At 40.8% G+C, this 26,520-nt stretch overlaps 1 protein-coding gene across 1 annotated transcript in view; it reads left to right on the top strand.

The window, feature by feature from the left end:
* The window catches only part of Lrrfip2 (LRR binding FLII interacting protein 2), a 98,377-nt gene that overhangs the window by 36,400 nt on the left and 35,457 nt on the right, over positions 1-26,520 (top strand). Inside the window, exons 4-16 of the mRNA XM_051203266.1 lie at positions 2,623-2,709; positions 4,213-4,263; positions 10,530-10,586; positions 10,681-10,725; positions 15,509-15,550; positions 17,695-17,760; positions 18,723-18,797; positions 20,343-20,393; positions 20,475-20,519; positions 21,203-21,250; positions 21,563-21,619; positions 23,581-23,649; positions 25,932-26,021. Coding sequence (XP_051059223.1) covers positions 2,623-2,709; positions 4,213-4,263; positions 10,530-10,586; positions 10,681-10,725; positions 15,509-15,550; positions 17,695-17,760; positions 18,723-18,797; positions 20,343-20,393; positions 20,475-20,519; positions 21,203-21,250; positions 21,563-21,619; positions 23,581-23,649; positions 25,932-26,021 — 783 coding nt within the window. The remainder of the gene's footprint in view (positions 1-2,622; positions 2,710-4,212; positions 4,264-10,529; positions 10,587-10,680; positions 10,726-15,508; positions 15,551-17,694; positions 17,761-18,722; positions 18,798-20,342; positions 20,394-20,474; positions 20,520-21,202; positions 21,251-21,562; positions 21,620-23,580; positions 23,650-25,931; positions 26,022-26,520) is intronic.

Genomic DNA, 26,520 nt, shown 5'->3' with positions numbered 1-26,520 from the left:
TGAGTTCCTACTGCCTCTGTCTCCTGGGTGCTGGAGTTACAGGTGTTATATCATCATACCTGGCTTATAATTTTAATATAAAGTTATAAAGACACATAGAGATTTGGGTGTGTACTATTTATAGAAGATACAATGTGAGTAATCATCATATATAGTGGGAACTCTTTCCTGGGCAGATGTTAGCAAATGCATAGCTCTTTATTAGAGGATACCAACAACAAACCAAAGTACAATTCCACTGAGGTTAGCCAGGCGTACTTGTAGAGCATGGCCAGGGAATTACTTATAGGAGCAAAGCAGCCACACCACCCTGTATAGAATGACGTCACCCTACATAGAATGACGGCTTTTGCATAGCTGCTTACATGGAGTCTCCTGTCAGTTAACCTTCCACAGTGTACATTCTAGTATTCAACTTCCTGAGGCCACAAGGCCATGTGCAGTTTGGGGCAGAGTCATAATTAGTGGGCAGGGGGAGGAAGCAGAGGGAGTATTTAAAATGTGAGGTTGGGGGCCTGGTGACCCCCCATTCCTCCTCCTGTGAGGGCCTGGTGACTTCCATTCCTCCTCCTGTGAGGGCCTGGTGACCCCCATTCCTCCTCCTGTGAGGGCCTGGTGACCTCCATTCCTCCTCCTGTGAGGGCCTGGTGACCCCCATTCCTCCTGTGAGGGCCTGGTGACCTCTATTCCTCCTGTGAGGGCCTGGTGACCTCCATTCCTCCTCCTGTGAGGGCCTGGTGACCTCCATTCCTCCTCCTGTGAGGGCCTGGTGACCCCCATTCCTCCTCCTGTGGGGGCCTGGTGACCCCCATTCCTCCTCCTCCTGTGAGGGCCTGGTGACCCCCATTCCTCCTCCTCCTGTGAGGGCCTGGTGACCCCCATTCCTCCTCCTCCTGTGGGGGCCTGGTGACCCCCATTCCTCCTCCTGTGAGGGCCTGGTGACCCCCATTCCTCCTCCTGTGAGGGCCTGGTGACCTCCATTCCTCCTGTGAGGGCCTGGTGACCCCCATTCCTCCTCCTCCTGTGAGGGCCTGGTGACCTCCATTCCTCCTCCTGTGAGGGCCTGGTGACCCCCATTCCTCCTCCTGTGAGGGCCTGGTGACCCCCATTCCTCCTGTGAGGGCCTGGTGACCCCCATTCCTCCTCCTGTGGGGGCCTGGTGACCCCCATTCCTCCTCCTCCTGTGAGGGCCTGGTGACCCCCATTCCTCCTCCTCCTGTGGGGGCCTGGTGACCCCCATTCCTCCTCCTGTGGGGGCCTGGTGACCTCCATTCCTCCTCCTCCTGTGAGGGCCTGGTGACCCCCATTCCTCCTCCTCCTCCTGTGAGGGCCTGGTGACCTCCATTCCTCCTCCTGTGAGGGCCTGGTGACCTCCATTCCTCCTCCTGTGAGGGAAGCCAACAGTTAGCAGGCCATCTTGAGAATCTCTTGCAAGTTCTCACAGCTGCTTCGAGGAAGATGATGGCTCTTCTGCTCTGAGGATAGTACTAGATCACATCACTCAAAGTAGTATTTTAGCTGAGTGAGAGACAGATGGTCTATGAGGAGAGACTGAGAAAGCTACAGAGTCCAGGCAAAGAAGGAGATGGGTCACTGGTCCCTAAAGAGCATGTCCTGAGTGCGAGGAGCCAGCCTTGTTTCTGCTTTTACCTCTTTGGCTCCTTCTGTTTGTACAGCACCTCCCCCCCTTAACTTTGCCATAAGGAATGGGAACCAGTAGAAGATTTTAAATAGCCAAGTGACATCAGAAATGTCTTTGTCAATTTTGAGGCCACATAGAAGATGAATTATAGGGTGGATTCTAGAGGGATGGATTTTGGAGGTGGTTGTAGTCCAAGCAGGAGATGGAGTTTTCCTGCTGTGACTCCATTTATATCAAATACTGAGATAACTGATTATCGGAGATTGGTGGTTGCCAGGAGCTAGTGGGGCAGAGAACGGGAAGAAATTATTCATGTGTATGGGCTTTCTCTTTGAGGTTCTTGAGTTAATAGTGATGGTTGTACAGTCCTTGAATGAGCTAAAAAGCACCCAATTACATTCTTTAATAAGACTGTACAACCATCACTATACCACCCTGAACACACCTGCTCTTCTTTAAAAATGGTGAATTATCTCTGATGCTTAAATTATATCTCAATTTTAGAGAGAGAGGGAGACCCTGAAACAAAGCAGTGTTCAAGACACTCAGGGATAGAGAGTTTAGATAAACAAGCAGTGTTCAAGAAAGACACTCAGGGATGGAGAGGTTAGATACTAGCAATATTGAAAACGAAGCAGCAGCCGCTTTTCAAGTTCTTAGTCTGTACAACTGAACTGATTGATAAGGACGGAAATACAATTAGAACAAGTTTTGAGGAAATAAGTAGTGAGCTGTGTATTAAATGTCTAACCAAGACTACTAGCAGCTAAAGACAATGACCCTGATTTGAAGAGAGATATTTGAGATTGGAGAAAGAGGGGAATGGATGAAAGTTGATTGAAGTCAGGTAAACTTGTTGATAGATGATATCTTCTTTTTCCAGTTTCCTTGGAAGATGTGTCCTATTGTGCCTTGTCGCCAAGTCTGTTATATAAGTACTTTTGTCCTCGTATAAAGCTGAGGTTTATGTTACTTTTCAGGCAGAAGCAAGGCTAGCAGCAAAGCGGGCCGCCCGGGCAGAAGCAAGAGACATCCGCATGAGGGAACTGGAACGCCAGCAAAGAGAGGTAAGGAGAAGTGTGATCTTCGCCTGTGCAAGTGTGTGCGCGTGTGCATGCATGCCTACGGTTATTGGGGTGAGGGATAAAAAACACGTTGGATGAAGGAGAGCTCTCACTGTCTCCATTCTCCATTTCCAGGCCTCAGGGGTACAGAGGACTTTTGTGAGATACAAGGCATTTCAGTGAGACAGTGATAGGCAGATCCCCAGGTTGGACACTTCTCCTCAGGGTGCTGTCTCCTCCACTTGAATGTAGATCTAGGTCTTGGCTCTTGTAGGTCAGCAACTGCATTTCATTTCAGATGAACCAGTTATGAATGCACACAAAGAGGAGGGGACATGGCAGTCAATGGATTGTCAAAAGCACAGGGTGCCAAAACAGAGGCCCACTTTATTCTTTACTTCACAATCCCAATTCTCTGCCTTAAAATAACCAACTTAGGAAGTCTGTTCCGGACATTTCTCTGTACTTTCTTACTGAGAGTATAAATATGATTTCTGCCCTCACTGTTACCATCCTTACTGCCAACCCTTCTATTTCCATAGACTGTGGGGAGACACCTCTATTATGAGTCTTTGTGCTAAATGAGAACCAGGGCTGGAAGTTTTTGGAATGGAAGGTTTTGACACGACATATGTGCAGGTCCAAGTGGGAACATCACAGTGAACCCTGATCTCCCTAGCTAGCTAGCTGAATCCTCACGCTTACCATTTTGAAACATATTTAATAATGTAGGAAAGTGTTCATGTAAGAATATGGGTGAGAACCCCAAATATAAAATTGGTAGAACGGCCCAAAACAAACCAAAACATCCAGTGCCAAAATATAGGGTCACAAAGACCCAGTTTAGTAAGTGCTTTGGTTTGACAGTGTGGAATTACAATTGGTATTATGTTTTTCTATAGTCTACAGATTTATATTATGCTTTTGTCATCAGAAAATTAGAAAAAAAGTAAAATAGGTAAATGAGAATTGAGCTAAGATGACATACATTTTAACTATTCTTGCTGACATTGACTTAGGCCTGAAAATTCTCACAAATATTTTGATACTGTATTTATAAAGGGGAAACATCTGTGGAGAAGTAGTAAGCAATTTATTTTCATGTTATCGGAAGACTTTCTGTTAACAAGATAAAAGAAGATATTTATATGTTTTTGCTCTATGCTGATGTAATTTTCTCTCCTTGGTTACAGTTTCAGATATCGGATACACTTCTTGGTTTGAAATGTATGTTCCAATGCATTGTCTTTATAATCCTAAGATTGTACTAAATTACAAATAGAAGAGATAGTTATTAATAGAAGTTCTGACTATGCAGAGAATCATGCGTCTTTGTTACAGATTATATTTAGCTTAGTAATTTCTTGTATTTTCAAAGTGTAGCTTTGACTCACCTACTATTGTCTTGGGCAACTGTATGTGATTGAGATTTTATTTATTTATTTATTTATTTGAGAATTCGGTGTATTGAAAACCATTTGGTTTATAAAACTTTTGTATTTATAGCCTTCTCATCATTGCTCTGACCGGAAGTGGGGACAGATTCAGAAGTGGCTGGTAGGCCAGGATTGCCTGTCCTGCATGCTGTGATAAACTGTTGAACTAATGAAACATTGAAGCAAGACATTGACTAATGGTTTGCAAAGTAGGCTCTTGGTCTGTATGGCCTAAAGTCCCAGAGTAGCTGTTCTGATGGGCACTCAGAGTCTAACCATTTTCTTCTTTGTGGTTAATAAGACTCACTTTCAACTCATGAAAGTCCAAGATCAAGAAAGAATGAATAAATGAATGTATGTTTTAGTAGTTTAGGCCAGATTAGAAAATACTAAATACAAGCAAAATCATATATTGAAAGTCTAATATTTCAAGTTTTCTGTTCAGGGGCTGTGAGGATAACCATTTAAAAGAATCATTGATACGTGTGTAGCTTAAGCAGTGAGAGTATTAGGAGACTTAGGAGGTTTTTTGATTTGAGATTTAAAATGTAGTTGGTTAACCTGAGTCTTGACTGATAGCTAGGATACGCAGAAGGTGGGAGTTCATTTCAGATGGGAGTAATTACTACTCCTCTCTCCTTCTGCCCCTGTTCTTCACTCCTTTGAAAACGATTCTTCCACTCCATTCCTTCCTCACTCTTTGGCTCCCTTGTTTGTGAGCTCACAGGTGTGATAGTCTTGATATAAACTGTAAGTAGTTAGTAAGTTTTTGGTGAAATATATGGTGTATAACCACACATTGGACTCTTTGTTGCTAGATGATTCCTTTCATGTCAAATATTTCCCTTGATTCTAACTCTCTCTCTCTGTGTGTCTCTCTCTCTGTCTCTCTCTCTCTGTCTCTCTCCCCCCCCCCTCTCTCTCTCTCTCTGTGTGTGTGTGTGTGTGTGTGTGTGTGTGTGTGTTGGCTTGCTGGGATGTGAGGAGGGGGTACTAGAAACACGAAGATCAGGAATGAAGGAAGCTACTGTGTGTCAGCATCATGCTGGAGCTTTTTACCTTGCTGTACCACAGGGGACACTCTCCACTTTGTAAATGGGATCTTTAGTTTTTTTGTTAACTTAAAACAAATCTAGACATACCTGGGAAGAGGGAATCATAACTAAGGAATTTTGTTCATCAGATTGGCCTATGGCCATGTCTGTGAGGCATTTTCTTAATTACTGATTGATATAGAAAGGCTCAGCCCACAGTTGGTGGCACCATCCCTAGGCAGGTTGGCCTAGCTGTATGAGAGGTAGCTGAGCAAGCCAGAGGAAGACCGTGTTCCTCCATGGTCTCTACTTCAATCTCTGCCTCTAGGGTCCTACCCAGACTTCTTTCTGTTACTGGTGAGCTGTGACCAGTAAGCCAAACAAACCTTTCCTGCCCTAACTTGATTTTGGTCAGTGTTTCATCATAGCAACACAAAGCAGACTGGGACAAGAGACGAAAAGGAGAGGTGTAGTGATGTAAGTAGCCTGTTTAATCATTGGCAGAGTCGGATAAGGCAGGACAGAGTGCCACAGCTGCTGACAGAGTTGGAGCAAGCAAGCATGGGAAGGGCAGCCCTGTGCGTAGCCAGCTTCCCCGCTCCTCGTGATTCTGACTTTAAGTTGCATGCCTCAGGCAGCATCATGTTGGTATGTGGCTGGAAGAGTAAATGCTGTTTCTAGTGTTTTCTAATCTGAAACTGAAGGAGCAATTCCAGCCCCATTTTAATAATAATGTTTGTAGACGGAGAAGATGGCCAGGCATGTTCTTGGGGCTATGATTTTCTTTTACTAAAACCACTTTGCCTCACTTTAAGTGAACTCTTAAAAAAGAATAAAAAAAGAATATATTTTATTTTCATTAACCCTATTTGAATATAACAAGATAATTTCCCAGGAAGTTTTGTTTTGAACTTTTTGTACTTTATTAATTCTTATGAGAAACTCAGTGGATAATACTATTGCAGAATCTTTGCTCTATTTGTATTTTGCCATTACCAACACTGGCTGTTTATCCACAACTTCACATTTTGAGAATACCGAGGCCTCACTTAGATCAGGCAGAAGCTCTGCCGCTGAGCTTTATCTCCAGCCTGCTTTGAGACAAAGCCTAAGTTGTCCTGGCAGAAATAGTCTGCTGATCATGGACTTCCTGGTCTGGGTATTGAGGTTGTCATTCATGATAGTGGCAGGTCCTTAGATAGCCAGGGAGGAAGAGACTCCCAGAAGTTTGTGCTAAATATGTCCCTGTCATTTAAGGCATTGTCATGCTTGGGTTGTTCAGTCCTAATAAGGCCACCCAGGATTATGGCAGTGTTGTTTTTCATGATTGTGTCTTTAGAACCTAACAATAGTTTGCTGCTGTCTGTTTTATTAGTTACTGGTGTTGTATTTAAGGAAGACCACTGGCTGTTCTGTGTAGAATTGTAGTTCCCACCTGGACAATGAAGAGGGCTGTTCTCCCATGGAAGGAAGCCCTATGTTTGTTGTTGTTTCTGTGTAATTGAGCCGCAGCAGGGTGGATGTTGTAGTCATGGTTCTGTGTTGGTCTGAGTCTGAGGATCTGAATGGGGGCCCCAGGTTTATGCTCTGGGAGATTCCTCCTTTACCCTTCCATGTGATAATTTTCTATTCTCAAGATGAGGGATCAGATAAGACCCTCTCTAAGGATTCCAGAGCCCAACATGGTGGTGCCTGCCTGTAATCCTGGCACTTGGGAGGCAGAGACAGGAGAATTGCCATGATTTTGAGGCTGGCCTGGCTTACTGCGTGAGATCTGTCTCAAAAACTAGAATTCTGGAATTGTAACCAGTCTTTCAGACAGTGTTCCCTTCTGATTGCCTCACATTTGCCACTTAACTGCTTTTCACAGTGAGGAGATAATTAAAAACAGCCTCGGTGCTACTGAGAAAAGATGCTTTTCATCTCTCTCTCTTTCTCTCTCTCTCCTGAGACAGGGTTTCTGTGTAGCTTTGGAGGCTGTCCTGGAACCAGGCTGGTCTCGAACTCACAGAGATCCTCCTGCCTCTGCCTCCTGAGTGCCGGAATTAAAGGCATGCACTACCACCTCCCAGTGCTTTTCAGCTCTGAAGGCATAATAAAAATTTGCTTTGTGTTTTTCTTACTATTTTACCTGAATATAATATTTTTTAAATTGGATTAGAGAAGTGCTGTGAATTTTAATAGCCTTAGTCGTGTGCAGGTAATTAGATTTAAATTGACTAGAATGAAATATGATTTGGAATTTAGTTTTTCAGTTGTGCATTGTATTAGGGTTTTCTGGAGGAACAGAATCCATGGGATGAATAAATGTAAAATAATGTATTAACTTAACTTAAAATAGTAACAGCAGTTGTCTCCATGCTTGAGAGGCTGAGAACCAAGGAGTTAGTTGTATGGTCCTTTTCACTGGATGCTTCAGCAGTTGGAATCATCACACAGGAGCTGTTTTTTAGCTGTTGGGAACAACTTGGTGTGTTCGTGGGTGCCTTGCCAGTCTGGATCTGGTGCCAAAAACCTGGAAGGTTCCCAGAGAGCCATTGTTCCTTAATCCAAGCTTGGAATTCTGGAGAGACTGGTCCTGCTGTCAAATCAACCCTGCAGTAGAAGGGAAGGCCAGCGTTACCAAAGGCAATGACTTCCCTCTGCCATACCCTTTCTTATCTGAGCTGCTTCTAGAAGGACCTGCTCGCACACTGGATGGGTCTCCCATATCTGTTAAGGCGGGACAGCTCTTCAGTTGAGGCTCCCTACACTTGGGTGATACTGATTGATTCTGGCAAGTTGAACTTTCACATAGTTCCATCATTTCAAGTACTCAGCCACATGTGGCTAGTGGGCTACCATAAATATCACACATATAACCGTTTCTGTCATCACTATTGAATAGTGCTGGTTTAAAGCATGGCTTTTTACTATGAAATAAATGAGTCATATTCTTTGTGCAAGTGACTGGACAGTATGGAACATGAATCTCTGTAGCCTTTTTAGGTCCAATTTTCTGTTCGTCTGCCCACCCGTCTATCTATCTATCTATCTATCTATCTATCTATCTATCTATCTATCTATCATCTATGTATCTATCTATCTATCCAGGTGATGCAGTAGTGTGCACCTTTAATCCAGCACTCAGGAGGCAGAGCCAGATGGATCTCTGCATTCATGGTCAGTCTGGTCCACAAAGCAAATTCCAGGACAGCCAGGACTGTTACACAGAGAAATCCTGCCTTAAAACCAAACAAAAACAAAAAACAATGAAAAAAAGTTTTTTTTTTACTTGATTTATTCATGTTTTATTTTATGTATAAGTATTTTTCCTGCATTTATGTATGAGAATCATAAGTACCTGGAGTGATCAGAAGAGGGTATCAAGTCCCTGGAGTTACAGATGGTTCTGAGCCTCCATCTGGGTGCTGGGAACCAAACCCAGGTCTTTTGGAATATCAACAAGTACTGTTAACCACTGAGCCATCTCTCTAGCCCCTGTGTCAAAATTTCATTGGAATTAAAAAGAAAAGCTTCAGGTCTGGAGAGATGGCTCAGTGGTTGAGAGCACTGGCTGATATTCCAGACACCTGAGTTCAATTCCCAGCATCCACATGGCAGTTCTGGGGATTCAATACAGACATACATGCAGATAACACATCAATGCATATAAAATAAATCATTAAAAGAAAAAAGAAAAGCTGCTTAAATATAAGAGTATATAAATATTTAACAAGATTTTATTACAGTTATTTTGGTAATATAATCGTAAATGAGTAAGGATTCATCTGTCTTTGTATCATTGATGGGGATGTGTTCTTCAGATGGACTTTGTTTGTTTGCTTTAGATACAGAGTTTTAATTGTGCAGCCCTGACTGGCCCAGAACTGATTTGTAGACCAGGTTCATCTCAAACTCACAGACATATGCCTGCCTCTGCCTCTTAAACACTGGGATGAAGGGCATGTACCATCACATCTGGCTAGATGTGTTGTTTTAGAAGTGTTTAGAAGTTGTTTAGATGTGTTGGTGGAATGGATAGGGAGGACAGAGTGAAGGGAGGGTTAGATAGTCAACCTTGGATATCACCTTAGTACCCCAAATGACACTGAGGGGTATTTAAAGTTAATTCACCTGTGTGATACAAGGATTTCTGGTTAGTTTGGGATCAGTTACCTCTTAGCACTGTGTGCTTTGCTAACTCAGATGTCTCCAAGACTTTTGTGGCATCACTTACAAAAAGTGTAAACTGGTGATTAATGCCTAGAGATCACAATACCGTGTTGGAAATCAAGTCACTGAACCAAATTATCATGCATTCTTTGAATAGACTTTGGGACAGGTTTTTATCAAGTGTACTAGTGTATACACAGTGGATATCAAAACATGATTTTTTAAAAATTACATACAAGGATTGAGACCAAAATGAGGCAGTAAACTGTGACTTTGGTTGAATTATGATTTCTGTTTAGAGATGAATGGCCAGTGATAGCCCTTTCTGTTTTTCAGCTGCATAGTGGTCTAGCTGTTGATATATGAGTCCACCAAGACTAGTTAGGTGTAGTTTTCAGTCACAATCGAAATTACTTTAACAATTTGGACCTTAAAGTCCTAAAAAATTAGAAATTCCTTATGGTGTCAGGTGACCATATTCTGGGAAGTAGCTCTCTCCTACCCATGACTCAGGCCTTACCGTCTCACTGTTAATGGGCAAATGTGGAAACACTTAGACTTGCACATAATTAAGTGCACTGTTAGGTGTAGTCAGTCAGTCTAGAAGCTGCTAACAACCATGAAATATTTGTTATTTCTTAGTAGTTTATCACATTAATGCACAGAAGTATATTTCTTATTTCTCTTATTTTTCAGTTAGAATAGTGAGAGGAAGGAAAAAAACAAATGAACAAAAAACAAAAAAGCTTCCTTACAGTGAGCACCACATTGCAACCTAAGTATTTTAAAAGTGTATTCTTCTTTGTACACTTATGACAAAATAAACATTTCTTCTTGCCTGCATAAGCTAGCACTTACAAAAAAAAATAAACATCCGCTTTCAGTGCTCAACTCAGCATCTGTTTGCTGAGTGCCGTTCTGTGTTTTAATCTTGGTATGCTGAGCTCTCCACGTCACATGGGAATAATGAGTGCTCTGACATATCGACACCTACTGAAATAAAAACCCTGCCATGAATGTGTCTGCCTCTCCACCCAATGCATGTGATGCCACCAAACTCGGCTTTGGAACTGAAGTGTCAAAACCCGCTTATTCTAAGGTGTCGCTGTGCTTTTGGCTCGATGTTTTTTGCTCCTTTGCTCTGACAATTACTTGTTTAGTGATTAATTAATTATACATGTACTTTCTTCTTTCCCAGGAAGATTCAGAGAGGGCCAGGTATTCTCACCGGTCCGGCCAACACCGCCCTTATCTGGTTTGTAGTGACATATAAACTTGCCTGTGGTACTGTTCCTCATTGGCTTCATGTAGTCACAAACTTTTAATATGTTTGCTTTTATTTTTATCAGGGAGTTGAGGATACACTGTCTCTTCGAAGCCTTGGCAGTCACAGGGTTGGTATTCTAAGTTGTTTACCCTGAATGGCAAAGCTTTTAACAATGAGCTTTGCTCAGCATCAGTGGTTGTCTTAGCAGTCTGACAGTGCCCATGTATGCCTCTACATAACATAAGCGAGTAACACTGATAAGCTCTTTAGTAGAAGATGTTTTCTCTTAGATCATTGCTAGAAGTGAATCAATTCTAAAATCTTAAATATTTTTATCTTAACACAGGTCTGTTTTTCGATTTTTGTAGAAATACCTTTGATTTCAGAAAAGTATCACAAAATGATAAGATTGAGTTTTATGAAATAACATTGGCATTGTTTTAATTTTTAGATTCCCCCCCCTCCTACTTTCATATCTTAAACTGACAGCCTATTGAATGAGCATAGCTTTGGGCCTTGTCTGGCTAAGTACAATTATGATTACATGAAACTATTGATTTGAAAATATTTCTTGCCATATGTATAGGAATTATGCTTTGACATTTTATTTAGTATTTTATAATGTACCAGCCTTTTAAGTGTAGATCATTGTAAGTAGAGTGAGGATTTGCTGTCTAAAGTCCTTTGTGTTGTGCTGAGACATAATGTCTCCTCTTACTTCTTAAAGAATTGTGCCTGAAAACAGTGTTTTGCATTCATGATATTTATATTTTTCACCAGTAAGATCATCTTTTATATTAAGAGGTGTATTTGTTCCAACTCCTTCTTACTTTATATAAAAATGTACTGCTTAAGCTGTTCTGACATATCAGGTATTAACATTTTTATATTTGTTAACACTTCATTACACTCCAAAGCCTTGTTTTCTTTTGGTGTGTGTAATCTGTTGTGTTTCTTGAATAACTTTATAAACTGGTTTTAAGTCATAAATGCTCTGTTTAGTTACAAATTGTAGAGTATTTACAAATTTTTTAAGAAATCTAAGCTAACCAACCAGTGGCTTCAAGTGGCTTTATAGGGGCAGGGAAGCCGGCTCTGCAGTTAGAAAGCATTTGCTGCTGTTGCAGAAGACCTGGGTTCAGTTATTAGCACCCACATGGCAGCAGTTCACAGATGTATGTCAGTTTCAGGTCTGGGGCGTCTGATGCCCTCTTCTGGCCTTGCAGGCACCAGGGAGACCCATTGTGCACATGCATACAAACACACTTCTTTACGTGTTTGAATGTTTTTTAGGAGGAAAATGTATGCATTTGTCATGCTTGCTGCTAGAGGTACTTTTTCTTTCCTCTTTAAATAACTTTAAAAAATTATATAATGAGTCCACAAACATTTCAAAGTTGAGAATCAGGGGCTATAAAATATTCGCCACTTCCTTTTCTGACCAGTTTCTTTTTCAGTTATATTGCACAGAGTATGAGTTTTCACACATTTATTACTGAGCTAAGTATCTGTAAACTTGAATATGGCCTTGGAGGAGCTGGATTATGTTAGTTGATCATTAAGTTTGACCTAAATTAGGGGACTTTAAGTCAACCTTTGAATAAAAAAACAAAACATCTGCCGTTAAGCTGATAAGGAACTATTCACCTAGAGTGAGTATAAAGCTACCAGGTAAATATCCCTTTAATGGAAATTGTATCAGTAAATATTGGAGATAAAATTTTAATTCATTTTTTTAAAATTATGGTAGCTGTAAAAATGTGTTCCCATGGGTAGAAGAAAACTCTGTATTTTTTGAGGTTTATTTTAGGTGTATTGGTGCTGGAATGTGTATCTGTACTATGTGTGTATGGTACCCTCAGAGGCCAGAAGAGTTTGTCAGATCCTCTAGTTACAAATGATGTGAGCCCCTGTGTGGGTGCTGGGAATTGAACCCAGGTTCTCTGAAAGAGAAGGCAGTACTCTTAAATGCTGAGTCATCTTTCCAGCCAAAGCTTTTTGTATTTTTAAAAGTTACTGTATGAATGCCTAGGATGTAGCTAAGTGATAAGAGTTATTGACTAGCATGTGCAAGGACCTGGGTTTAATCTCTATCACTAGGAGAAAAATCTCATGTGAACTTGAAAAGTAACGAAGGAGGCTGTACTGTCCTTATGTGTATGTGTATGCATTCAGCACATTTTACATATATAGACATATGCAAAATTAAGTCTGAAGGCTCATTGATAAATTGTATTTCTTTTAAACAGTGTTCTTTTGTTTTTGATCACTCTGAGGATGGAACCTTGTTCCAAGTGCTCCTCCTCTGAGGCTGATTAATAGCCCCCAGCCTTTGAGATATTTTTTTCTTTTGTTCTGTTTTAATTAGATGGCATTAGGAATTCCAACCATTTGAAGTTTTTGTTGTTTTGTTTCAGGGGTTGGGCCCAGGATATGTGGTTAACCGACCACTCAGCTATCACTAGCTCTGGATTCTTGGCTTTTAAAATGACTTTACCATTTCCAGTAGTCTGAATATGTCAGACAGTTTTTGCCCTCTGTAAAAATAAATAAGACGGTCTAAAATGGTGACCTAAATATTCTTATGGTTTACCATATAATTTAGAGGTTTCAGTGTTTCTTTACCTGTGTTTTTAAACGCAAGAGTTGTGTTTAAAGGACTCTGCACATCTATTTGGTTTTGAAGCATTACCAGTGTAAGGATGTGGGTCAGGGGCATTTATGGTTTTATGCTTCATTTTTAGGACTTTGAACTTTCCTTTTGTCCACTTAGTTACCTTTCAGAAGCTATTCTGTTGAAAGGTATCCTGCCAGAAGCTATGTGGGTTGGAAATGCTATAGATACTAAGATTAAAAATAAAAAGGACAAAGGAAGTCTGAGCCTGAAACCAGGCTCGGTGGAGGGACGAGTAAGTCAGTCTTGGACTGAGAAATGAAGCCTTGTATGCTTGTTTGTTATATATAAATAGATTGCTAATAATATGGGTACCAGTAGCTGCCTTAAAAAAGTACTACAAATGCTTGATTATTGCTTTGTGTACTGAATACAAGAAGACAGTAGTAGAAAATATCAAATAAAGAAATAGTATGACTTTGAATCATAGGATAATCAATATTCCTCATTAGTGGAGAGTTTTATTCTTTAGTTACTGTTTATTTAGTTCCTTGCTGTAAACTAGTGGTTTTTAAATTATTCTTTAAACTTGCCTTTTTGTTTAAATTCACTGAAGCATTCTTCGAAGGATGTTACTGGGACACACTGGGGCCGAGCCAGTACACCCAAAAGGAGAGACATGATGGTGTGTAATTCTAAATGTGTGCTCTTAGATTTTTATGAGTTTATTGTCAGGGTTTTTGATATAGGAGCAACAGGAATAGTCTAGTAACACGTGAGAGTTTCTACTTTGTTTTCCTGTGAAATATTTTAAAGCAAGTTTCTCTGAGAATCAAAACACCCCACCCCACCCCCATTTAAAATACTTGTAGATCACTGGTCCATCATTGAGAGAAGTCAGGGCAGGAACTCAAGCAAGAGCTTGGAGCAGAAACCATGGAGTGTTGCTGCTTGCTGGCTTGCTCACAGACACATGCTTAGCTAGCTGGGACAGTGCTGCCCATATTGGGCTGGGCACTCCCCCTCCACCCCCATATGCCCATAGGCCATTGCACTAGCAGTTTTCAGTCACTATGGGCCCTGTGGAGCTGACAACTCTGTAGGAGAAGTGTCTTACCCTGATCTTTAATGTTCTCGATTTCCCCTTTTGATAAATCATTTGTTTTTAAGTGACGTTGCTACCAGCTGCCATTTATTAGAAAGGTTCTTTTTGTGTGCTCAGTTGTTAATGTGTCTACTTCATGGATTTCCCTACCATATATATTCTGGAACACTTAAACTATCTGGACCATGCATTTTATTTTGCAAAAAGAAAATTGGAATAAGTCAGTATAACAATGTAAAAGATATTTTTGCAAAATTGTATTTTTAAATGCTTTGTGATATACTTTTACCTTGGAGTAAGATTGCTTACAAACTTGTAAGCTCAAATGCTGAAAAAAGCATTGTTAGGAGACTAAATCCATTCATTTTCTTGGATTTTAAACAGGATTTGCATATTAAGGGAACCCTCATGGGAATGTGCATTCTCTGTTCCTATTCATTTTGCATAATTTTTTTGGTTATCTGCTGCATTCTACATTTTGTTCTGGCCAAGTTTCTCATTTTGTTGAGCATTTTCTTGAGGAAATGCTTTTTTGGTATATGCCTCTAAGGTTCAAGGAAGTGCCCTTGCTATGATTCCAAGATTGTTCTTTTGTAAGCCAGACCAGCTATGTGCTCTTCCTTGCTTTGCTCTTTTTCAAACAATGGCAAACAGTGGTAGCAGGCACAGAGATGAGAAGGAAAGCGTCTTTGACCTTAGAATGGTTTTTTAACTGAACATTTAAAGCCTTCCTTAGCCTGTATTGTTCTGAAATATCCTAAGATTGAATCATCTTACCATTACTGATTCTGAATTTTGTTATTTGAAAGGAAAATAGAGGCTGAGGAGTATCTGTGGTAAGGTGCTTGCACAGCATGCCCAAAGATTCTTAAGTGCAGCCAAAAGTTGGGGTTGGGAAGAATACAGCTTTCTATATGTTTAGGATGGGATTTTGTCTCAAACCCCAAAGTAACTAGGGTATGGGTGCATATTACTGTGCCTGGCATAAAACAAAGTTTTAATTACACATGCAGTTTAGCAATAATTTCTACTAAAAAAAGTAAAGGTTATATCTAGGTAGAATAGTTTTTGCATTTAATAATATTTTGCTTTTGAAGTAGCACTGTTTTGATTTTAATTTTTTTTTTTTTCCCCCTTATGTTCCTCACTTTGGCAATGCAACCAACTTTCCCACTTTTCTGAACTCTGCAGTATGATACCCTCAAGGACAGATCATCAAGGGTTTCATCATTAGTATGTAGTGCATGACTTTTGTTAAGTGTGAGATTTTTCTTTCTAAAGTTATGACTAACTTTCATGGTTTTGTTCTGATCTTTTGAGAGAAAATGTACAACAACAAAAAAAAAAAACCATTTTTGCACTTGTGGCATAATATGTTACTGGAATAATAGATTTTCCCATAGACTTCAGAATCCAACTGAGAACCTACTTCAGTGTAAAGCTCTTCCTTAGCATTGCAAGGCTGTAGGTTTGCTCCCCAATACCACAAAAAACAAAACAACAACAACAAAAAAAAAAACCAAAAACACCTCAAATGGACAAACATTTACTATAAGAGCCAAGATTTCTCACTCAGTAGTTCAGTCATAGTTCTGCACGTGCTGCACAGGGGGACTCGTTTGCTTATTTTTTTTTAACTTCCTGTTTACTTTGTTTGTGCATGTGTGTCACATGGCACACATGTGGAGATCAGAGGACAACTTGTTGGAGCTGGTTCTCTCCTGCTACCATGTTGGTCCCAAGGGTTGAACTCAGGGTATCTAGCATCAGGCTTGGCAGCAAGCATCTTTGTCCTCTGAGCCTTCTATCTCTCCAGCCTCTGACAGTGTTCTGAGACAGTCTGAGCTACAGGAGCACAGACTTGTGCTTCATACCATGTGTCCTAAGCTGACAGATTACTAAATGAAACATCTAGCAGTGATGGGTGGCAGCTAAAGATGACCAAGAATTTTGACTTGACATACTGAATTAGTTAAGGAAGTCAAACTGGCTTGTTTTCTTTGGGTTATGATTATATTGGTACATTGTCCAAGTTTGTAGGCTTCATACTTTTCATTTAGATGTTACAATAAAGTATAAAAGAATATTCACACTGAGAAAGTGAGCTTGTTCTTACTGTTGAGGGTCTGACTGTGTGAAGTGGTTTTCCTAGGGTAGCCGGGTAGCCTGCTGCCCTTGGTTGTTCATGGGTACTTGCAGCTGCACAGTCTCATTACCTAGATTGGGTTTGTTGTCTGCTGGTTGTTGGTAAGTGATAGTCCTGACCTTTGTCCCCCTAAGAGAAGTTATGTTTTTATATAATCATCTTTTCAAAGTACACTGTGTAAGATTAAGTACATACATGGTAGGTATGTCTCTCCTGAATGGCATATGCCATGGATCTACTAACTTGGTCTGAGGGCTGGAGAGATGGCTAAAGGGTTAAGAGCACTTACTGTTCTTCCAGAGGTCCTCAGTTCAGGTCTCAGCATCCATGTTGACTGACTCACAACACCTCTAACCTAGTTCTGGGAATCCACACCCTCTTTGCATTTGCACACATAGGACATATGCACATAAATATATACACATAAATTAAATCCCCCCAAAAGAGTATTGCTTTCAGTAATAAAATGTCCTTTTGGTTTATTTGCAGCATTGTTTTTGCTTTTAGATAGGATGACTAAATTAGAAGGGGGAATAGACTCTTGCCACCTGTAGCTTTCTAGAGGAAAAGAAAAGGGGTTAAGACTCAAGTGAAGAGTATAGTGAAGGCCCCGTGGTCGGATTTGTCTATGAGCCACCAGCTCACAATATTGACACAGAGACCTGTTATTAATTATGAGAGCTTGGCCTTAGTTTAGGCTTGTCCCACTAACTCTTATAACTTAGATTGATGAATTTTTCATCTACATTCTGTCACATAGCTTATTGCCCCATCCCTCCATACTGCCCATGCTGTTTCCTCCCTGTCTGGCTGGCGACTTTGCCTTTTTCTTCCCAGAGTTCTCTCTCTGCCTGGAAGTCCTGTCTAAACCTCCTTCCTAGCTATTGGCTTTTTATTAAACCAATCACAGCAATACCACCTCACACAGGGTATGAATATCCCACAGTTTTTCCATAGACATCCTTCAGACTCTGTGTCCTCACTAGGTTCCCTTTAGCTTGCCAGACATCAGGTTAGTTTAGTGGTCGTAAGGAGAAGGAAGAGAGGGTGATGTGTCTCCAGACTGTATCTCTCAGCCTTGCAAGTTCACTCAGTTCTGTTACTGGCAGGAAGTAGGTTGTGTGCATGCTACTCTGTACTGCATGTATCTTTGCTACTATTTTATGATGAATTTCATTCTTAAAATGTCACTACAAGACCATTAAGGTTAAATTACAACTTTTACTTACAGAACTATTCTTACAGTCACGCCTATGGAATGAAGAAGCGATCTTCTGGTTCTCATAAAGACCCCCTGGTTAGTTCTCCTTTGGAAGTTTGATCTAGTTGTGATATTATGGGCAGCACCAAATAACAAGTGGGTTTCAGTCTCAAAGTTTGTTTTTAGAAACTTAGAATGTACTTTCCTATATAAACAATAAAGTATGTAATAGAGAGTTCCCATGTGAGAATTTTCAAACCCTCTCACCTATGTGAACACAATGCAGAACTAATAGCCTTCCATTCCAGTCACTTGGCCAAATGTTTCTGTAGAGAACAAATGCTACAGAATGCTCACTTGGGGTGCTCCGAAAATCCCCTTTTCCTTATGGTGCAGAAATGTAGTCCCTAGCTTGATGCCAATTCTGGGCTCCCATGGGAGCATGGGAGGATTCAGGTAGAAGGGAAGAGGGAGGAGAATGTGGCTGAAGGAAGGTCATTAGAGGCCTTGGTGTGTAGGACCTGGTGCTTTTATGCCCTGGTGAGTGATGGCAGAAGGCAGGGCCAAGGTGGTGTGGGTGCTTAGAAGCAGGACTTGCAAGCAGTATCAGCAGTAGGGAGACCCTAAGCCAGGGGTTCTTACACTTGCTTAACCTCTAGCAGAGGGAGACTTGAAAGATGATTTCTCTGACCTAGTAAATTATTCAATGGTCCTAGGTTTTTCAGGGGGCATTCTTAACTGTAGGATGGGAATAACTCAGTTATTTGCATTTCATTTTTATCTGAGGGTGTTTTATCTTGTTTTTAAAGTAGTAATAAGTAGTAATGACCTTGTTTGAAGTAGCTGACCTTTAGTGCCCACCCCTTACAAGAGATTTTAAATGACTGCTACTTTGTCCCTTTCTCTGCTGTGATCCAGTGCTTTAAAGGCACTGCCCTGGGGAAGAAGGAGTCTTGACAGTATCAGATTTTGGCTGTGTATTCAAATTTTGTCTTGCTGTGTCTTTGCATCAAAAACATTTAACCTAAGAAAAGTGTGTCAAATTTTGCTTTTTGCAGAGTGGCCTCTATTTTGACCAGAGGAACTATAGCAGTCTTAGACATAGCAAACCTGCTTCTACCTACTACTGTCGGGTTTGTCTAAAGTCTTTTGGTCTCATGTATCTTACCTACCCTTAACATACTAATCTCCCATTTTTCATTTTGACTATTTGTAACTAATCTAGGAATGGTTTGGATGTGCCAGTTTTGGTAACTGATTCATATACTCCTTCTTGAGTGTGTCTTCAGTGAGAACTGTCAAATCACCAAGTTTGTAATGAAAATTTCAAACAGAAAAAGAATTTGTACAGTGAACATCGCAAACTACTACTTAGATTATATAGTTTATTTCGTTAGTCACATTTATTTGTCTAATACTTTATCATTCCACTTTTTGTTTGTTTTTAAGACAGTTTCCCTATGTAAGTAGCCCAGGTTCAAACTCAAGATTCTTCTGCCTCAGACTCCACATTGCTGGCGTTAATGTGGGACCACAATGCCCAGCTTCTATCTAGCTTTTTGATTCATTTCAAATTAAGGTATGGGCATCAATACACTCCCTGTTAGATACGCTTTTAAAAAGTTGGCATGTAAAAATATAAGCTACATATAGGATGAGAGGGATATTATTATTTGTTTTTAATGCACTGTTAGAATCTCCTTTTTCTTTTTTGTCTGTTTTGGGGGTGGGGTTGCTTATTTTATTTCTTTTTGAGACATGGTGTGTCTCTGTAGGCAAGGCCTAGTCGTCCTGCCTCAGCCACTCGTGTGCAGGGTACCACCACAGTCAGCTACAATCTTATTTTTTTTCCCCAAAGACATTTAACATTTAAAGCATACTGTAATGTGTGGGACCCTGTACATTTAAAAGTATTCAGGAATGGGAGCTAATCTACGTGATAGAATAACTCATTAGCACTTACAAGACTCTGGGCTCCATTCCTTGTCCTGGGAAACAGTCAACTTAAAAACCTGTCTGCACACATCGCTTCACTATTCTTTGTTTCTGTGGGTTTAGTGAAAAAGAACTGAAAATTGTGTCTTAAGTGACACCAAGGAAATAAATGCAATTTATAAAAAGTACTTTTAATGCATGGACTCTGGTGACTAGTGCGGCTTATGTGGTTAACCACATGCTTTGTCCGTGGCTTCCAACGATAGGCTTTCAAATCTGTTTGGGAAAACAGTAGTGATAACAGTAACTAAGAACTCACCACCTTGAGTCACCTGTAAGCTGGCCAAGCCCACTGGGAATCTGTCACAAAAGAATTGACAGTGCCCAGGAAGTAGGCGAGAGGTCCCAGGCTGTCACTTGACACAGTCCTCTTTTCCTCAGTGTTTCCCTGCCCCCACCCCCTTCCCGCCAGCCAGTGGTTCTCTAACACCAAAAGCTGGTGCATGGTGACAGAAGACTGTGAGAGGTGGTTTTCTTTCTTACCCTTAACGGTGTGCATTCTAAAAATCCTAGTTCCTTTTTTCTTACCTCATGTGTTTTTACACTACTGTAAGCACAGGGCTTGCTAATGAGTTGTGGAGTTTAAAACCATTAACGTAGTCTTCGACTTGCATGATGGTGAGGTGCATTCTCCTTCCTGTGTTTCTGTTTTGCTTATTTCTGTGTTCTGCCTCTCTTTGCAGTCTTCTTCCCTGTGCAGTGACCCCCTAGGGACATCTCCGAGTAAGAACAGGGTTAGTACTTTTGAGGAGCGTTGTGGCCATCCCAGCTGCCCTTGCCTTTCTTTAGGTTTAATGACTGCACTTATTCCATAGGCCTCCTCTACTGCAAATTCTGGTGTGCTGAGAAGCGCCAGCCTGGTTTGTATTCCTTCTTCCAGTGTGTGCTCTGTGGCAGGGCCGCTGTCATGGTGCTGATTGAGCTGTGTGGCTTTCCTGCCACGTGTGCTGCACACTACGCTGCCTGTGCTTAGGATACAAAACGTAGGGCATGAAAAACAATCCTGTTCTCTTTGCCAACGTAGTTATGGATGACTTCTGGAGGCTTATGTTAGGAATCTGTTTCCCACAAGGAGATAAACTCACCTGGGTCCCACCACATTCATTTAGTTTTATATGGTATATTTATGACCTCAGGCTGTGGCAACAAAAGTCTACCAGGCAAGCTGAATTAAAGCATAACCAGTAGCTTTGTGTGATGTGCCAGTTGTTTGAGCTTCTAGCTGTTGATGTTCTGTGGCCAGTTTCAGAAGACTGGAGCCCAGAATGCTTATACTTGTTTACTTCCGCACGGTTTGTTCTTTTAAGAGACTAAATTAATTAATGTTAGCTTCCTCTTGTTATAATATGAGGGCAAAAATTACTGTTGTGTTTTTTAAACAAATATATTGTTGAAGTCATAATGAAACTGAGAAGTGAATTGTGTGTGAATATCACACACCATCCTCAGACATTTTTTTGAATTATGAACTGCCAAAATAATAAATATATTTTCAGAATAACACCAGTGCTAAATAAAAAAGCAGTATTCTTTTGTTCTCCAGGCATCATTGTATGATGGTGGATTATATAACCCTTATGGTTCTCGAACCGTAAGTCTAAATGGGAAGGGGGTGGATATAAGAGGGGGACAGGGAGTCATTTAGTCTGGCGCATTCATTCAGCCAACTGTGAGAAGGTGACTACTGGCGACTGAGTTAACATCTGAGAGGTGTCTTAGAGGAACTCTTGGGCATCTCCTCCCCTTTTGAGGGTGGGTGTGAGGTGGAATGCCAGACGAGGAAAAGCAGCTATTTCACCTTGGGCACCTGAGTCAAAATAAGAGTAGGGTCACTGTATTCCCAGCAGAAGAACCCAGCTGGCTGGCCATTGTTGTAAAGCCTTTCTTCTTGCAAACCTTATAGCCATCTGAGTACAGTTACTACTCATCGAGAGCAAGTTCCTCCCGAAGCAGCCCTGTGGTAAGCTGTCCAGCTTCTCTGCACACTTTACAAGGGTGTAGTTGTTCTGCATTCACACTTTATTAAATAGAGTGGTGTGTTTCACTGTCTTGTGCATGGATTATGGGCTCCCACGTCCATAAAAATCAAATACTAATATGTGCTAATTATTTGTTTTTGTGTGGACCCAAGTAATTTCTTAACTGAGTCTGGGGTCAAGGCCATGGACAGGCTTCATCTATGTGAAACACTTTGCCTTTCAAGTCTTGGTGGTTCCACTCTGGGCTTCCCCTGCTTGTGTTCCTGCATTGCCGTTCCCCTTGCTTACCAGCCCTTCTGTCTGTGGAATTGTGGGAGGAGTACAGCAAACCAATTCATAAAGCTTGTTACATATGACTGCCTACGCTCTCTGGAACATTACAATTTATTTTGCGGTTTACATAGGTAAGTATTATCAGTAAAGGACAAGTCCAGAGTAAAGTCCCAGACATGTCCTTGCACGCAGCCTGTTCATATGCATGCTTTCAGAGATGTTTTGGACATGTATGAATGCTTTTCATTTTGACCATAAATGGCTTCCTTTCTAGTATGTGCCATCCCTCATGCTTCCTTAAAGTATCTTTCTGTGTCAGTGCATTTATAGCATCCTTTTTTGCTGTTATTATTATTATTATTATCATCATTATTTTAAACAATTAAGTTATGCTCCCTTTTCAATTATTTTCTCTTTGAGATAGTTTCATATCATCAAATATTTTAAATGTCAGTGTACTATCCCATGAATGCATTTTAAAAATTATTTTACTATTGATGGTCATTTAGATGGTCAGACATTTTCTGTGGGTACACATGAGCTGTGCATGCACATATGGAGGTCAGAGGTCAAAGTCAGGTGTCTACACCTGTTACTCCTCTCTACCTTATCAGGGTATCACTGAACCTAGAGATCACTGTTTTGGCTAGACTTGCTATCCAGGGAGCCCCTTCCTTTCCTCACTTCCCCCTCCGCCCTCCCCTCTCTCCCTCTCCCCCCTCCCTTCCTTCCTCTCTCCCTCCCTTCTTTCTTTCTTTCTCTCTCTCTCTCTTTTTTTTTTTTTTTTGAGACAAAGTTTCTCCATGTAGCCTTGGCTGTCCTGGAACTCACTCTGTATACCAGGCTGGCCTTGAACTCACAGAGATCCGCCTGCCTCTGCCTCACCACCACACAGTGGATGTTTACTCTTAATCCACTGTGTACTCAAAATTCTACTGGGCAGTTTTCATATCTGGTGACATTTTTAAAATCCAAATGTAGTATCCCCCTGCAAAAAGTTTTGATAATTTACTTTCAAAACTGCAACAGTGCAGGTCCTTTTCCTTGTGAGCTGGCTATGTTCTGTTTCATTTGTAATTTGGGTTCAGAATTACTATCTTAGTGATGCCAAAATGGTGTCTTGGTGACATCAGAATGGGGATAGACTAGATGCCAAAGTTGAGTTCTGCCTATGGAGTGGAAAGAACAGAGTCCTGTGAGGGTTAATAGTACCATCTCCGCCAGCTGTGGAGGAATGCTTACCAGGAAATGAGTCATTGCCTTGGGGCTTTGGTGGTAGGAACATCTTTGACATATGTTATTTCATTTTAAAACATTTTTTTCTTTCCCAAATTGAAATCTTAAGTGTATTTATTGACCTCTCAAGGGACTTCATAGATCTGCAAGTCTAAAAATCCATGACCTCCCTAGCTGATTTTGTCTAGTTCACTTACACCCTCAACAGTGTTTAACTTATATAAAAGAGTTTTGCTTTATTCTTTGTGCTTTTGGGAAGTATCTTGATTTTTTTTAGTGTTTTGTTATGAATTATAGCAGCTTATCTCTTTAATGGTGCACAATGGCTCATGCCAGTTATAATGCTTGTGTAGAGTGGCCTCCTGAAACTCTCCCAGTGTGTTTATAGTTTGTGAGACCAACAGAGAAACTGAATCTTTTTCACTTTCTCTAGTCCATCGATGGTGACACCGCAAGCATTGTGTCTTCTGATCGTGCCAGTTGTGGGCGAAGGGACAGTGTGGTGAGCATGGTCTGCATGCAAGCAAATATAGCTTTTACAGTGGCAACACTGTATGATTATATGAAATTTACTGTAATGTAAAATTTGTATTTTCCTTAAACATAATTTATATGAATAATTTGCTTTGTAATGTGGTCTTGAGAATAAATCATAGACTCACGTGTTTTATATACAAATTGTTTATTGAAAACTTTTACTTTGCTTTTTCTTATACACATATTTTATGTTCCTATTTTCAAGCAAGAGTCACTTGCACCATCCTATAGTCCTTGTGTATAAGACTGTGACATTTGTCAGCTGCTGATGGCAGGATTTAAAATCAGTCCGTACATTTTACCCAGTTAATCATTGTGGACATGGTAATATTTTCATGTCATTCTTTAATGAAACTGGAATTTTGCGGAGTGACATTTTTGTTCTCTATAAGGAACTGATGTGGAAATTAGAGTAGAGGACTGTGTGTCATCTTGGAGCTAGAATAAAGAGGCCTGTGAAGCTGCATTTGCTTCCAGAAAAGAAAATTAATGTGGACGATTGTACACCTAGAGTTCTCATAAAGGGAGCATCACATGTTTGTGTGAGATACATTGATCCAATTAAAGCATCTGTGGTCCCTCAGCCATTCAGGCAATGCTCATACAGACATGGTCATGGCTGAAGGAGAGGTAACAGTCAAAAGTCTGAAGACAGTGTGAGTAGGGACTTACAGTGATGGTGATGGGCTTGCCTCAGCCTCAATAGCCTGGTAGTTATTTCTGTCCAGTGGAGATGCCAGTGGCTGTCTGCTTTGTTGATAGGCTTAAGACCTATCAATGAGTGTAAGGAGTTCGGTTTTTCCACCCGCCGCCACTCTTGTCCGGCAGCTGCGCCGCCAGCCCCAAATAATACACAGAGACTCTGTATTTGATACAATACTGTTGGCCCGGTTACTTGTTTCTTATCGGCTAGCTCTGTCTTTAATTATGAACCCATTTCTGCTGATCTATGTATTTTCACATGGCCTTCTCTTACAGGGGAGGCGGCTGGCGTCCAGCTCTCTCCTGACTCTCCATCTTGACTCCTCCTTCCTACTTCCTATTTCCTCCTTGTCTCCTAGTCCCTCCTATCTTCCTTTCCTATTGGCCAACAGTGCTTTATTATTAACCAGTATGAGAAACATATACAGAATGACATCTCCCATCAAATGAGTAACTCCGGAAGATACCTTTCAAAATTCTAAGGTAGTAGGTACTAATACATGTTATATATAAATCAAGTTGTAAAGGATAAGAATATCATTGCTTGATCTTGTTAGCCGTTGGCAGACGTCATACTTTTAAAACTATTATTCCCATGGATGGGTTTCTGAATCCAGTTCTTGGGGTGAAGAATTTTATTTATTTTGGATTTTTCGAGATAGGGTTTCTCAGTGTAGCTTTGTAGATCAGGCTGGTCTCAAACTTGCAGAGATCTGCCTGCCTCTGCCTCCCAAGTTCTGGGATTAAAGGCGTGCGCCACCACCACCCGGCTGGGGTGAGAAATTTTAAAGCAAGGCAAACAAATAGCTCAAGTTCAGAATGACTGATGCATGGGGTATAGTCATTTGACAGTTGTTAATGAAGTGCCTTTGTATCTGTGGCATGGTGTTAAGTCCTAGGAATGATGTGTTAAACCAAGGATAGATTGCTGACATTTTGGAGCTTGTGTCCTAGTAAAAGACATAGAACTAAACTAGTAAAGGAATGATCACAAAAAGAAGACAGCCCAGGGTATGAAGAAAAGAGCAGATGCCTGTGATAGAGGCCCTTGGAAGAGTTCTCAGAGACAGTGACTTCTGAGAGGAGGCTCAGCTGTTTGAAGAGCAAGAGAAGGGACTTCCCAGGCCAGTCTTCCTCATTTTTTTTGTCCAACAATTCCTGATGTGACATGTGAAAAGTAAGAAATTATTGTGGAGTTTGAGTATTGCCAGAGTTGATAGCTATAAGGAGTTGTGATATTGTAAAATACAATGAGATTTGATAGTGCCTGAACACTGCCCTCACCAGTCACAGTTCAGTGCTTCCCTGTGGAATGCTTGCCTATCATGAGCTCAGTGTAGCATAGAATTGCACTTGATACCCATGAAAGAGCTTGTTTTAGGGACCACTTTTCTTTTTTACTTTTTGAAATAGGTCAGTTGTAAAAGTTTCCTCATTCACAATATATCAAACATCAAATTAAGACAGGCACACAATTTCCCAGTTAGCTAGTGTTCTTTTTCTTCTTTCTGACTTTTAAAGCATCTCATTTTCTCTGACTGAAAGGTCTCTGCTGCTGATTATTTTAGTCGGCCCAATCGTAGGGGGAGTGTAGTCTCTGAGGTTGATGACGCCGGCATCTCAGACTTGACCAGCGTGAGTGTTTTGCATGGGGTCCTTGTGTTGTCCCAGGCATGTGACTAACAGCTTATGTAGTAGCTACCTTTATAATTAGGAATTTAATAACTCCTTGGACATATTTACTTAAGCATATTAACATGAAACAATTATTTTAGAATATAATTGTTAAAATGTACTTAAAAATCCCTCTTTCTTTTACTCTGTGGAATCCCCTTATAGAACTCATGACCATCTTCATTGATTCCTAATACCATCTAATTTTTGTTTGGGATTTTTTTTTTTTTTTTTTTTTTTTTTTTGGGAGACAGGGTTTCTCTGTAGCTTTGGAGCCTGTCCTGGAACTAGCACTGTAAACCAGGCTGGTCTTGAACTTACAGAGATCTGCTTGCCTCTGCCTCCCAAGTGCTGGGGTTAAGTGTGTGCGCCCCCAACGCCCGGTGGTATATTTTTTTTTTTTTCACTATTCCTTTTTTCTGAATGATTGTAGAGTCAATCCATTTACATCATGCTATTT

Source organism: Phodopus roborovskii, unplaced genomic scaffold (genome assembly GCF_943737965.1).
Source record: "Phodopus roborovskii unplaced genomic scaffold, PHOROB, whole genome shotgun sequence".
In the NCBI taxonomy this organism is placed as follows: Eukaryota; Metazoa; Chordata; class Mammalia; order Rodentia; family Cricetidae; genus Phodopus; species Phodopus roborovskii.
This window is presented reverse-complemented; position numbering and strand designations above follow the sequence as displayed.